Here is a 15,072-nt window from a genome sequence, read left to right on the forward strand (position 1 = left end):
GCCTGCCCCCTCCCCCTGGCTCTGACACTGAGGTTACTGAAAATCACAAGCGTACCACTCACTGCTGCTCTTCTGCGGCTACCCTACTCCAGGGAGCTTTAGAAGAACATTCCATGATCACTAGTTTACCAATCTATCTCCCAGACCTATACGATGGAGATGTGGCATTACAATTTAACTGGCCCACCCACCTCTCACCACATCTCACTCTCACATTGTGTTATTGTGAGGTGGTGGCCGCTGAATGGTGCAACAGGAACAGTCCCACCAATACCCCAGGGTCTCTCTCAGGTACTTTAAGCACATTGAACTTGGGCAGATTGCTAGCATTTTCAATGTCTTCTTTCTCTTGCTCTGTACCACAAAAGATCAGAAACGTCTGATGGGGGTTACATGGGGAGGTGTATTAAAAAAAAATGATTAAAAAAATATTCAGCTGACACTGCCCCTTTAAGGCACTGTCTAACAACCCTGGCCTGTTGGCTTTGCTAACCTATGTTAAGTCTGGTTGGAGATAACTGTCTTTCAGGCAAAACTAGTGGACACAATTTTTCAGGTGCTTCGCTGTCCATCACAAGACTTCTGAAGAATGAAGTACTGTTATGATTGGTTCATTGGTGTGTTCCTTTTGATTGGAGTCTTTAATGTTCAGGTTTTGATTTAACTTCAATGTGGCCTGCTGTGCTGACTTAATTTGAAGTGTTTTGCTCCTTTACTTTTTTACCTTAGTCTCTTGATCCTCACTTTGGATGGTTTTGATTGAAGCCTAATTTCCAATCGTCTTTGAAAACTTAATTTGCATCAAGAGTTTGTGTTTCTTTCTATATGTGCTACCATCCTTCCTGTCCCACCCAACAATCCCCTTTGCCCGTATCCAGCTCCTAAACTCTTGCTGTTGTATATTGCTTTAATCACTTTGTTTAAGTAACGAAGATGAGCGTGTGACCATTGCTTTGCAGCATTGGATAATTTATTTACCACAATCAAAGTATTTAGCAACAGGTAATGTTGTGGAAGCCAATAAGCCAATGTATATATGTTTTTTAAATGTCTTATCAGGCAGGCGGAGTTGTGATTTCACAACTAAATGCAACAAGAGAATAATGCAAAGTTTGTTTTCATACAGATATTGCCTGTATTGTAAAGATATCAAACTTTGCATCCTCTTGCTTGACAAATTCGGGACTACTTGCCAGGCCTGAATGTGCCAGGTTAGGCATGATATATTAATGATTTGTCTCACACATTGTCAAGACCCTTGCAGAGTGGTGCTTTGAAAACAAAATGGTACTAGCAGGATTCCGAAAATGTTATAAGTGTAGGCATCCATCACGAATAACCTCTTTCGTTAGAATGAAACTATGACAACAAACATGCTGTAGCGGTTTTAATCGTAAGTGAGGTAATTGCAAGTTTTCAGGCCAGCACTGACCAATACACTTGTCTTTTTTAAAAAAATTTTAGTAGGAGTCCATGGCACGCCTGAAAGAGCCAACTCTGCTGGTTACAGCGCCCCAGTCGGTGTACCTCCCGTACTCTCCTTGTCTCAGGTAGTACTGGCGGCCTTTGTAGTTGGGCTCCTCATAGAACACCCAGTGCCCCTCGGGTATGTTGCAGGAGTGGATGTCATGGCGGTTGAACTTCTCGTGGACGTGTGGACAGTCCTCAGTTAACTCCAACATCTGCCCTTTGAAGTCCTCTTTTTCATAGATCCTGGCCTTGTAGGTGCCGCGGTGCTGTGGAATCAGGGGAAACAGAAAGAGCAGGTCATTTTTGAGAAGGATAGGACACTATTCAACGGAATCCACGTTATTGAGACACATATTCAGAAATGTATTTGGACGAAAATAATGGTGTTTTTCTGTTATGCAACATCAAAAGGAATCAGATTTTGCAAATAACCAAGCCAATAACCAAAAAGAACTTCTGTGAATTTCTGCCGTTAGCCAGCATTATGAAAAATAAATAAAGGAGGAAATAGACTTATTAAGATCAATTAGTCCCCCATTTTTATAATTAGTATTGTGCTTCCTGGAGGTCATTCCGTACTTCATCCACAGCCCACAGTCCTGTGCTTATTTCACCCGTGTAACATAAAAGGCAGTAGGGAACTGCTGGGAGTATATGTTTCCTCCCGTGGCCAGTTCCTTACTATCCATTTTATCCTGCTATGATAGTGGCGAGGCAGAAGAACATCCTTTTGGTTCTCCTGTGCCTCCACACTATGCCCACCTTGCCAATGCACAACGATAGTGCCCTGAATACATTTGTTATTCCCTCATGATTTTGACAGTCCTGAAAAGAAGAAAATGGGAGAAATTGCACCATCTGAAATGATACTGTTGTGCACTGCTACCATTGCAGGGCCAGGCTCAAAGAACCTCGAATGACGCTCCAGATCATAGCTGTGAGGCAATGCACTTTCTGACATCTGTATATTGTATAAATGTTTTCTTTTGTTTGCTTAGCAGCTGAAATCTGGTAGCAGAACACATTACGTTCTACGCTTAAATACCGGTAGGATGGGTTGGAGTCACGCTGCTGCATAAAAAATTGGAATGGAAGAGATCACGGGAGCTATGACTGAAAAAAAAAAAGGCACCGAAATCAGTTATGCCCCGTTCCCGCCTCTGCGAGCGCAGGGCTACAACGGCACATGCAAATCCCTCAGAGAACAGGCCCAGCCCACTTGAAGATCCTGATCTCCCGCACACTGCGCAAGGACCCGAGAAAACTCGGGCCCTGACTGGGCCCTGTTGTACACTTAGCAACAACGGGTTAGTTTCACCTCAAAATTCCGAGCGCCCTGAAGCCCATGGGCATGTGGCGTGTTATAAACATTAAAATAAACAAATAAAGAAATGGGCAACTGGAGCTTCCTTCTCATTGTGAGATGTCACTCAGACTCCCTCAGTCAGTATACCCATCTCTTTCATTACTGCTCATCTACAGCTCTATATATTAATATGACTGATACCCCGAGGCGACCGCCACCTGCATCCTGCCACAGATTTTAAGAGTAAAGTGGGCACTCGTAGGGACAGCAGGCGGCAACGTCAGATAAATGGGACACATGGGTCTGTTTTACTGCCATCCCCCTCAACGAGCCATTAACCTTCTAGGTCAGTTCCTGCCACTCCAACAGTGTAAACTATCACTGCTAGGCAGCATAAGGTTGCCTGTCATGTGACGCCTCCTGTTGAGACATTGAAGAGCAAAACAACATGTAAAAATGTTTTAAAGCCAATAGGAAATAGGTTAATCTCTCTCAAGACATCTTGCGACGTTTCAACTTCACTTCCAAGGAGTGGGTTAAAAAACCCCTGTTTGCAAGGAGGATGCTGTGTTGAGGAAATGTGTAGGGACCCCTCATTTGGTGTGCCACCCTCCAGCCCAAGGGGTATGAGACACCTCTCCAATGCAATATTCCCCCGCCCCCTTGGTGTATAGGAAACCACATGACTTCTCAGCCTAGCAGCAGTGACAATCTGTAACCTGCTGGCAAGGCCGTACTGCGGTCCAGTTTGCCCCATGTAGATACCGGTAACGGAAATAAGTGAGAATCCAAAGGTCCGGCTGATTATGTAGCAGATAATATCCTTAGTAATCGAACGATCAATACATGGCATTCATTTCCCACGTTACAGTAGTGAATCATTTGCTCTGCAAACGTCAGATCACTCATGCAATGCAATGCCTTTGCCCGTGGACATTGTTACCACCATAACCTGGGTCTCTGCTGCTAGCGAAGTGCGGCCCATCCACCTGCTGAAACACATGGCACACCGGCTGTTTAATGTCTAACCTGGCAAAACTGCTACAGCCCTGCACAGTTTATAGAAGGCCATCTAATGAGAGGGTGGCGGAACACCTGAGGGTCCTTGGCGGTGGTTCATGAAGCAGGTTGGCCTTGGTGCAGGAGGTAAGGGCCTAGACTACTGAGTCGCCTCCATTCTTCAGTGCAGGCCCAACCTCTTGCTGATAGGTTCTCTCTGTGCACGTGTTTGACCTTTCACACCTAGGAAAGCTGAGGTGGCTGAAGCCAGTGTGTCAACTTCTATTTCTCGTGTCTTGCCCTTCTTTTGATGCCTTTTCACTGAACCCTGCGAAAAAGTGTCAGCCTTCTATTCTTTTATTTTTCTGTATGCACTCTCCTGTTTAGGATTGCAACCCATGACTGGCTAAAGGTACCATGCTCTACCTGCCCACCTTCCCTCTAGGCGCTGGCTCAAATGCTGAGACACACACACCTGCTGTTAAGCCCCTTGAACTCTGAAATAGAGTGTACAGCTTTCTTCTTGGCCATTGTTGATGGGGACCTGATAACACACCTTCACTAAACAACGCCAAACATAACACCAATAGCAGCCAGCACGTTCTGCAAACGTGTGCAAATGAGGTAATTTGTGTACATTGAACAATTGAAACTGATTGTGAAAGTATGCAGTAGTAACTAAGAGTAATCTGTAATAACAGTGAAAAAGTCTGTAAAAGTCAGAGAAGCCTTAAAAATCTTAAACAAGACCCGCCGTTGCCCTAAATGGGGATGCCTTAAAATTGTGCAAAAGGGGTACACAAATGTTGTCCACATGTCCTCGATATATAAACCTCGAAGCCTTAGTGCGCTGACAAAAAGTTACATTTAAAAAAAAGGAAATAAAAGTACGTATTTGGCAACCTTACCAATTAATCAAACAATGGGTGTGGCAGCCACTGACCACTAACCCATACGCAACGAGCTGTACACCAAAGAGCAACAGATAAGATGGTAGCTAGAAGCTGTTAAAAGCTGGTTTAGCCGGTCCACGTACTGCAGTGCTCTTAATGGTGGTATCACCAGCAACCCAAATTCTGCTAAGAGATAGACCCTGGTCGGCAGCCTTGCCAGCCTCCAGACAGCGATAGACAGCAGAACCCTTTCGAGACAGCAGGCTTGTGCCACAAAGGTAAGCCTCCTAAGGTTTTATGACCACGGTTTTGCTTCCATTCCACTGAAATCATTGAATATGTGAGTTGGCTGAATTCCGGCCGTTCGAAAATTCTGAACAGCCGAAAACTTCGACCAGATCACGCATTCGGTGCTAGGGGCAACGGTAGTGTCCCCCGCGCACTTGCTCACCATATTGTGAGCGGGGGTTGCGGGGATGTCCCCTGCAGCCATCCCGAAAAAACCCCCACCCACAAAGAAAGGGCTGCGGGCACCGCAACCTTGCTCACTATATTGTGAGCAGGGGTTGCAGGGGTGTCCTCTGCAGCCATACCAAAAAACAAATGAAAAACAAAAAAGGAAAGGACCCTCCGGCGCCAGAAGTGAAAGGGAACAAGCGTTGCAGGGACACTGCAGTCAGTGGCCGCAAGGTAAGTAGGGGTGTGGTGTGGGTGAGGGTGTTACGAGGTGTGGGTGGGGGCCGGGGGCCAAGTTGGAAATGTTCATTTGCGAAAAGACTGAAGGTTATTTTGGAAAAATAATCTTCTGTCTTTTCTCCCTCGAACATCTGAATCTCAGGCTTGGTCATGCGGGCAGATGCTTCAACCCAAACCGTGGGCACACGGCAGGAATACCATAAATGAACAAACAGACACAGAGTTGCTGCTTCCTGGGTCTCTTCTGCAGTGCCTGCAAGTTCACGCATAGCCCGTTTATTTGGCTCGACTTGTGTTCTTAAATGGGCAACACACCACAGTTAAAGGGGCGACACACCACAAACATAAGGGCTCAGTTAACAATGTCCCCTCATTGTAAAAAAGAAAACATTGCCCCCATAGAAAATTAAAAGGACCTCGTTTACAAATGTAGGTGCCCCCTTTCTGTTAACATTGCGCCCGAGTAGTGATGCAGCACAGTCACTGCAGCTGCTGATATAGGAAGTAATGAGGAGTGGAGTTTGGCCCCATTTAAAAGGTGCGGACCCTCCCAATCATAAACTACCGCTGTTTTCCGTGGACTGTGCGTGAGTTGAAAAAAGTTGTAAAAGTTATAAGGTGGCCCACAGCCCTGCTGCTGGACTGTACCATAAACCCCATACAGCACAGGCGAGTTTACCATTTCACTTTCACCTCAGTTCTTCTACTCACAAGGATGGGCTGGCCTTGCTGGTTACCAGGAGCTCCCAGTAGGATGGAATGAGTTAAGCCGCGATTGCAGCTCTTGCAGGTTGAGAAGTATATCGAGTACCCCCTCCCCACCATGGCTGCCTCCAAACCGGGCTTCAATACCGGGTTCCTTCAATGAGGAATAACCAGGTAATTCCAACATTGGAGGACCCGGTAATTCCTCCTTGAAGGAACCATTCCCTATTCCCATTTGAGCCCCCATAGGGCTCAATGGGAATGGGGAGGGAGGTAATAATGGGCACATTACGAATGGCCCGTTATTAGCTCCCTCTTCCCCTCGCGGGACCGGGAATGGACGTCTGGTTTTAGGGAACCTCGTAATCGGCGCTCATGTTATGAAGGGTGCCTGTCCCGTTCCGGCACCCTTCATTACGTGAGCGCCAGGGTCGTAATGAGGCCCAAAGTGTTACTAGGCCCCGGAAGACTGGCTTGGGGTTTGGCAAGCCCCTCAAGACAACTGGAAGAACGTGTGACGTGGTCAATTTTGCACCGAGAGCCGGATGACATGGTGACAGAAAAATGGGATAGGAGTTTTGGAAAGTGATATTAAACAGGATCAAGGAGGATAGTTTGAGGTCTCGCTCAAGTGTGGGGAAGGATTATGAGCGGCTAATGAGGAGGCGTTGGCAGTATTTCAGTCTCGCAGGACTAGAATGGTGATTTGCGTGTGTTCTCAACGTAATGAGAAATGGTGAAAGATACTGGCGATATTAAGGACTTTGAAGTGAGCAGAACTGTCCGTGTACTTGTGGAAGATTAGATGGATTTTATAAAACACATTAGCAAATATTGCATGTGTCATGGCTAGTCAAAGAGGTAATGTACAACCCTCACACTTCCCATTGCAGAGAGGATAACTCAGGGGCAGCGCATTTGTCTTGGAATCAAGACAGCGCAGAGCAATACAGGTTTGAATCCCGGTCCCATGCTTAGAGACGGATCTCTGGTAATTAGTGCATTACAAAAGATTAATTAATTCATGAATTGACGTGATGATCCCAAAACCTTGTTCACCATCACCTCCGTGACCTGTGAGTGTGTCTGGTTACTACTGAAATAAGCACGCTTTGACAGGAATGCATGCATTAGTAGGCCTCCCGCCCACATATGAGCACACATCCTCATAGTATTTATGGATAAATCAATGAGCATGTGGCTAATCGAAGGAATTTAGGGATTATGTCAGAGATAAAAAACAATGTTTTTCTCTCCGTCTATTGGGCACTTTCCTCGTGAATTCTAGAACTGGGGTTCTTTTTAATATAATTCTACTGGTCCTACAATATGTTGGGAACAGTGATTATTGGGAGAACAACTCACATGTTTTTCCACCAATGTGCAGTTTGTGTTTCCTCTGGTGAGGAAATACCATCCCTGCCGCCAGCTACTATGGTACAATCTGATTAAATGGAAATGTCCAGCAAGCCTATTTCGAGCCATTAAGGACCTCCACACAAACACACATATACGAATTAGTCTTGACAAGATGGAAAGGCTCTCATCTGCCATTCAAACTTTTTGCGGGGTTGAACAAGGTTGCCCTTTAGATGCCATCATTTTTAACTATTTTTGTCAGATGTCGATCAAAGCTTAAAGGAAGCCGCTTCGTTTCCTCCAAAAATTAATGGTTGTCATATTGGTCACATGATATATGCTGATGATCTCATTTTGGTTGATTCAACTCCAATTGGTCTGCAACGTAGTTTGAATGCTCTCGACAAATATGTTAAAGATAATGCACTTGTTGTAAACACTACTAAATCTGACATTATATTGCTGCAAAAGCTACAAGGATCTAATGCTGAAAGCCGACAAAAGTTTTGTTGGTACTTGGGTGACAAAATGTTAGCAACCACATCGCAAATGAAATATTTGGGAACTGTCCTTAACTCAAACATAAATGATGCTAATTGGATCAATAATATGAAAACTAAATGTAAGAAATTGGCAATTCAAAAAGCTTGGCTTAATAAAAAATATGGCAAATTTTCACTCCTAACAGTTCTATTGTTTTACAAACAAAAAGCTGTGCCTGCCCTTATCTATGGCACAGAATGTGCCTTGGGGTGTTCCTTCGAGCTATGGAACTGTCTGGAAAACATGTTTTGGTCACAAATTCTATGTCTCCCGAGGGGCACTCCATCAGCCTGCATTAGATATGAGCTTAGCTTGACTTGACTTAACGCAAGAGTCTGCTGGTTTACGCTTAACTTGTACCAAAAAATAACAATGGCTTCGCTATGCCCACAATTTGAGATATTGAACCGGGCAAACAAAACAAAGACTTCTGTTCTTTCCATGTGGTTAGAGCTTTGCAAAGAAATGTTAGTGGAACTGGGTACTGATTTGGTCACACTGCAGACTAACCCTAATTATGTCAAGACAAAACTGTGGAGGCAGGATTGGATCTTAACAGATGAAAAATGCCGTAAACATTGCATAATGAAAAATGTGCCAATCCAAAAAAGAGGCATAAACGAAATTCAAAACTACCTAATAAAGTTTCCGGACCAATATCGAAGGAAACTTTATATGAAATTTATTTTGAATGTATTTCAGACCAGAGAACGGATAAATCTATAGGTGAATGATGCTCCTCTCACGGAACTATGTAGAATGTGTAACGGAACAGATGAAACGCTTAAACACCTAATAATGTTGTGTCCTGCTCTATCCGTCGAACAAACCAACCACCTAGGGAAATTTAGTAGGGCAAGACCATCTCTAGGTTTAGAAGATTAGTGGCAAGTTCTTTTCGATGAAACTGATTGAAAGTTGACGATAGCCTTGACATTTTTTCTGGAAGTAATCATCACACGGAGCTCCTTGATTTAGGGTTAGAGCTCTATGAATTGGATCAAAAATCAGATGAACGCATTTGGAAATGTTTTTGTTGCTTTGTAATTTCCTTTTTTTTTTCTTTTTAAGATGATCATTGTGTAACATGATTACATGTATTTTTTTAAAGGTTTGTAATAAATGAAATAAAAAATAAATAAAAAAAATACCATTTTAACAATTTTAGAGCAAAGACAATAGGTCAAAATTTGAACAGCCCTTACCATTGAGTGATGTAATCTAAAACATTGTTATGTGGCCTTCCCAAGGATGTAGGAGAGGTGTGATTGCTCACAGTTCTCACTACATAGCCCAGTTTAAATTTGCATTATAGTGTCACTAAAAAACCCACACTCTGAATGTGCTGCTCCCCCTTGAAACTTTGCAATAAAGGCTGCAATTCAGGGCTCCACTGGTGATTAATTGCCTGAGAACACGGGCAAGTCTACTTCGCAAAGTCAGGCCATCCCACATATTTATGGTTTATTTATCTCAAGCAAATCCCAGCACTTAAAGTTGGACATTCACCAAAACAGTGCTGGTAGTAACTCAGCCTTACTCATAAATTACTCCTGGAAATAGACTGTTTGGTTCACAAAGTTGCTACCTGTGCATACTCTAGACCTGGTATGGTATGGTATTATTTATACAGCGCCTATACACAGGCAAGTGTTTCAAAGCGCTCAAGGAGGGTGGGAGCCTGGGGAAAAAACAAACAGTCGCTAAGAGCCCTTGAAATTCTGAGAAGAGAATAGTCTGCAAAGGCAGAGTAAGTGCTTAAAAAGTACATTTAACAGATTGGGGGAGAGCAAATAGGCCTGATGGTGATTCAGCAGTTTTAGACAGTGAAATTTAGGGGTGAAGACAAGGGAAACAAACATGCGATCTTCGGCGCTGTGCGTGTGGATCGAGCAAGTGTGTGGAGGGTTACAGGGAGGGGGAGGATCAAGTGCACCCAGTCGGTTGAGACTGGGGTAAGTGCAGATTACTCCTGAAAACAGACTGTTGGATTCACAAAGAAATTTCTTGGATTAACTCTGACTTAGTCTTGATTTACTCATTGGGGGAGACTTGTCGATGCAGAATGTCAGGTGTAACTGATTCAATTCTGACTTAGTCTTGGAATTCGAACAATAAGGGCTCAATTCACAAAGACATAACCAATAGTAACTCTGGCTTCCTCTTGACGTACACCTGGAGATAGAATATTCAGTTCACAAAGACATTACAAGGAGTATCTGACTACTCATGCCTTACTCTAGGAAAGAGAAATAACTTTGTGAATCAAATAGCGCTTCAAAATCCATAACATGTGTCCCCTTATTAAGATTGCAGTTATTAAGATTCCTGGGCTCCAAAGTTAAATTGCATCACTTGTTCTTTCTAGGCTAGATTGCTGTTCTGGTCTTCTTATTGGTCTCCCTCCCTATGGTCTAGCTCCCTTGCCATTCATCAAAAACTCATCCACCCGCACTCTCTTTCATCTCCCTCCTCAAGCCTCCATTTCGAATGCCTTACTCTTGATTCGGTGGATGTCCTTTGAATCCCATCTTCTTGCTCAGTTTCTTACTAGTGCATACAAATGTATCCATGGTCTGCCCGCCCCCCCTCTATCTTTCATCTTTGGTTTCCCAATCCCTGTTTCTCTGTGCTGTTCCCAAACCTCCATGCACATCCTCACGTTTACGTTCATTCGCTTTGCTTGCCCCCAAGTTTTGGAACTCTCTTCCTCTTTCTGTCCGTTCAGTCTCCTTCTTGTCTTTGTTTCTCTATGCTCTTAAAGCCCATTGCTTGGCCTCTATCCAACCAGACAACGTAACGCATTTCTTCATTTGTTTTTGTACCGTTTTTTATTGTTTGCTGCACTTTGGCGGAAGTGCTATATGCATTCAATAGATGAAATAAATAGTCTTTCTCCAGGAGTAACACAGATTTACTCCTAGTAACTTGCACAGATTTACTCCTAGTAACTTGCTTGGTCTGTATGGCTCAAATGCAAATCAGGGCATTGCCACTGGCATGGGCAGCATATTCTAATTAGAAAGGTCTGTGTACCTAACAGTTAAGAAAACAAACATTGTTTAGGGGTGGCTTTACACGTCACCCCATGAAACGTTGACTATATGAAGAGCAACAGAGAGAGTGAGAAAGAGAGGCTTCTGGGGGACCCTGTTCATATGAGTAGCAAATACTCTCAGCTGCAGCAGGAAGGTGGAGAAAACATTCCAATGTTACAGTGGTTATCACCAATGCAAGCCTGCCATAAAGCTGAAGGGCTGGCTGCATGTCTGAATGGTCAAATAAGGCCCACCATCATATTCCCAGTGCTCTCAGGTTTCCCGTAAACAGGGGTGAGAAGGCCATCCGGCCAAGATTTTTCTTGGAATTCTGGGTCTTGTAGTTTTCCTATCTTTCGAATGAGAAAGAACAAACAAAAATTGACAGGTCCCACAATCCAAAGGCAAAGAAACAGGACTGTGTGGCCTTCTCACGCATGGCAACGGGAAACGGCCTTGAGAGTTGTGTGTTATGCACAGTGGTACTTAAGGGTGATTACTATCCCATAAACCTTTCTTTGTATTCTACCATCTCTCAGAAGCACCCACGAGGTGTAGAATACCAAAGGCAAAGCACACACTACCAGTATAAATGCCCATTCAACAGCCGCAAGCCTATAAATGTTCACACTTAACAGAGACATCACCGTATGACATGGCATACTTCCGGGATGACGCGGCAGGATCTGACAGAGTCGTTGAAGCCCATCCAGTGCTGGCAGTCTGGATACTCCCCGCGTTTCACGAAGTACTGGTAGCCCCTGTAGTTGGGGTGCTCATAGATCATCCAGGGCCCACTTTCCACGCGGATGGAGTTGCAGCGGCTGAAGTAGGAGTGCAGGTCGCTGCAGTCAGTGCTGCACTCGTGTAAGCGCCCCTGAAAGTTCCTCTCCTCAAAGAAGATGATCTACCGGGAGAATAAGGAAGCAAGGCTTGTCAGCAATTGTCACGTGACTAAAGGCAGTGCAATTCTTCATGTGTATGCGCCACTACACTTCATCTGCCCATGCTTAACAACATGCAATTCCTGCCCTCATTATACACATCACTGCAAGCAAGTTATCCTTACCTTGGCCATTTCTGCTGCACTGCCAATCCAACCCTGCTATGCCCACTCTGGAAACAGCCTGCCTCCCTTATATACAGTAACTCGAATGCTGCCCGTTATCCGCAGAACTAATCCAGCGGCAATTGTGGAGCCCAATAATGGCGCATTAATGTCAGCAGGGCCTGCTCTTTGTACAGCTTTTGCAAGCGTTGGTGTGCTGCCCAATTTGTCCTTTGTTGAGGGATTTGAATCAAAACTGGAGGGTTTAGGTCAGCAGTGCAATTGTTGACTCAACACGAAAATAATTCATGGCGCAGGAGTAGCTTCTGGAATCACCAGCGAGAAGGGTCTGATTAAAACAACGCTCACTATTTTGTCTATTATTACCATAGTTTTATTGGTTTCTTTTGAAACGTACTTCAATCATTAAAATGCTTATGTATTGCTCTGTTTGGGAGGTTATTATTATTGTATGTGCACTCGTTTCTTTTTGGACTGCTTTGTAGGATGGACCGCATGCTGCCATCAGGTGAAATCCAAGTCAGAATCATGTTAGCATTGTATTGCCCTTATCCATAATACCCAGGGACAGTGTCAAGGCCTTTCAAGCTCAGGGAGGCCCCCAGCAACTGCCCCCATGTTACCAGTCAGCAATCTTATAACAGGCCAATATATTCCTTTCTATAGTACTTTCGTTCTGGGTCTTAAAATGTGCTCTTTGCAGTGCTCGCCTTACAAGCTGTGAGTGATGGAGCCCTTCCAGCCATCGCTTCCCTCGGGGTACACAGAAGTGTTATCACCTTGTTACCTTTTAGCACAGGTTCCTAACCATCAGCCACTTGCTGACAAAGAAGGATGTATAGCTTTTCGGTGGGCGTTTAGTGTTTCAGCTCCCTGCTGTCTGGTCGCCTCGTGGTAATCGACGGCTGTTGACCCCCGGCTGTGTTTCAGTGTCTCCATTATAATGTGCGCCCCTCACTGGTTCCTCAGACTGTTTTCGACTTTAAGCAAGGGGGGCCCCCAGCCATCATGTTGAAATGGGCCTCTGCCCATCTTCAGCCAGGCCAGATAATACCAAAGGATGTGCATGTGTCTGCGTGTGCTGGAAACAGTGATAGAAGGGAGGAATCCTCATCATCCATCTAAGTCCCAACTCCATGGAAGCTTAGCAACTATGAAACATGCCACATGTTGTCCAGAATGAGATATAACAATGTGGGGGTGGGGGTTGGGCGTGCACTGTGGGTGGTACACACAATGACTGCTGCTCCTGCTCCACGCATCCACACAGGGAAAAATACAATTGGAACACCATTGAAAAACATTATGCCACAAATCACACACTCTTCAATTGCTTATAACGCTCAAGTCTGCACAAGACAGTAACTACTAATGCAATCACAGAAGCAAACCAATGAGAGTAAAAAGTCCTTTTTGAGGACGTAAAACCATCAACCCACTCCCTCTTATCATCCCCCACTTCAGATGAAAATCCACTAATGTCACTACTTTATCATTGAAATCAACATCCTCATGCACAACATTGACCTTACGAGCACAGCCGCAAAAAAACACACGTACCTCCCGCAACGTCCACAGCTAGCATTCCTTCCAAAAACTGACCATTGATGCCCTAATCAATCACATAAACCAATCAAAGCCCACCATTTACAAAGATTACATAATACTGCTTCATCCCGCCCCCATCAAGCCTCGAAAATCTCACATCCATTCCCAAAAATAACATACCCCTCTGTCCCATCAAGCATTTGTTGTTCCTGATTAAAAATTAGTTGAGACCGCGCCTAAGCCCATTTCATCACACCAAATAGCACCCCATTACTCAGCTCTCTTTCCTAATACAGATGCGTGAAAGAGCTGGCTTCATTCACCCGCAAGAGCAAATACCTACAGTATAAATAAGCACACTCAGTGATGCTCAAAGAATCCCAAAAACAGGATATCCCTGATTTTTAGTTTTCCGGGCTCACCTCGATCCCCTTCAACAGACACCAAATCATACAGATGGCCTCCTCCAGACCCCCGCCTCATCCATTTCAACTGCATCATTCCCATATGTGCATACTGTAATCAATGGTGCCCTTGTCATGAGGGTCCGACTGAAGCCTGCCAAAAAGGGCAACTCTTGGCACGACTCCGTTCTGGCGGCCATTAAATGCAAATGCAGAGCAGCGGAAAGGAAATGGCAATCTTCAGATGCACCCGCTGACAAACTGGCCTGTTGCCTTCTTCAAAGGCAATATAGACTCTGCATCTGCTCCAAGAAAAGAGTCTACATTCAAGCCCGCATCTCTGCAGCATCTAACAACACGTCTGAACTTTTTAAAGTCTGCAAGGAGCTGGCCAACCCTACTGCAGCCGTATCCTCTACTGCACTCACCCCCAGGACCTGGACACACATTTCATCACAACAACACAGGACATCCTGTCCTCTCTCTCTTCTTAACCCCATCCTGCACCAACATCTCTTGGACCCCCTTTGGTCACCCCTACTCCTCCCCCTCTTCTCTCCTCCCACTCCCCTGTCACACCTGATGAGGTCTCTAGACTAGTCCGGTCTATGAGAGCCTCTTCCAAAAAGGTGGACCCCTATCCCTCCAAAACCATCAATGACAATATTGCCACTCTCGCTCCAGCCGTGGCCGACCTCTGCAACCTCTCTTTCACCACTGGAGTTTTTCCATCTCCTCTCATGCACTCTCTTGTGCATCCTCTGCTCAAAAAACCCTCTGTTGACCCGTCTATTCTGGCAAACTATCGCCCGATCTCCATCCCCCCTGTCCTGGGAAAACTCCTCAAGAAGCTGGCTATCACACAATTTACCCTCCACACTGAATCTGTTGGTTGTCTCCATGACCATCAGTCTGGCTTTAGAGCATCCAGAGGCATGGAAACTGCTCTTCTGAACACCTGTGAAAACCTGCTCTCAAATCTTGACACTAACTCTCACTCTGTCCTCATTCTTCTTGACCTCTCTTCTGCTTTCGATACAGT

General features: G+C 44.8%; 1 protein-coding gene across 1 annotated transcript; it reads right to left on the reverse strand.

The window, feature by feature from the left end:
* Positions 1-1,390: 1,390 nt before the first annotated feature.
* Positions 1,391-12,087, reverse strand: LOC138487394 (gamma-crystallin 2-like). The gene is made up of 3 exons (XM_069613964.1): positions 12,079-12,087; positions 11,674-11,916; positions 1,391-1,736 (listed from the first exon to the last, which is right to left on the reverse strand). The coding sequence occupies exons 1-3, from the start codon at positions 12,085-12,087 to the stop codon at positions 1,461-1,463; spliced, it is 528 nt and encodes a 175-aa protein (XP_069470065.1). The 3' UTR covers positions 1,391-1,460.
* Positions 12,088-15,072: the final 2,985 nt, after the last annotated feature.

This window comes from Ambystoma mexicanum, chromosome 9, assembly GCF_040938575.1.
Source record: "Ambystoma mexicanum isolate Mex_15411 chromosome 9, UKY_AmexF1_1, whole genome shotgun sequence".
Classification (NCBI taxonomy): domain Eukaryota; kingdom Metazoa; phylum Chordata; class Amphibia; order Caudata; family Ambystomatidae; genus Ambystoma; species Ambystoma mexicanum.

Excerpts from the sequence above, each read along its gene's own strand:
- LOC138487394 (XM_069613964.1), bottom strand. Across the intron at positions 1,737-11,673 it reads CCTGCCGCGTCATCCCGGAA|CACCGCGGCACCTACAAGGC; the intron begins GTATGCCATGTC and ends CTGATTCCACAG.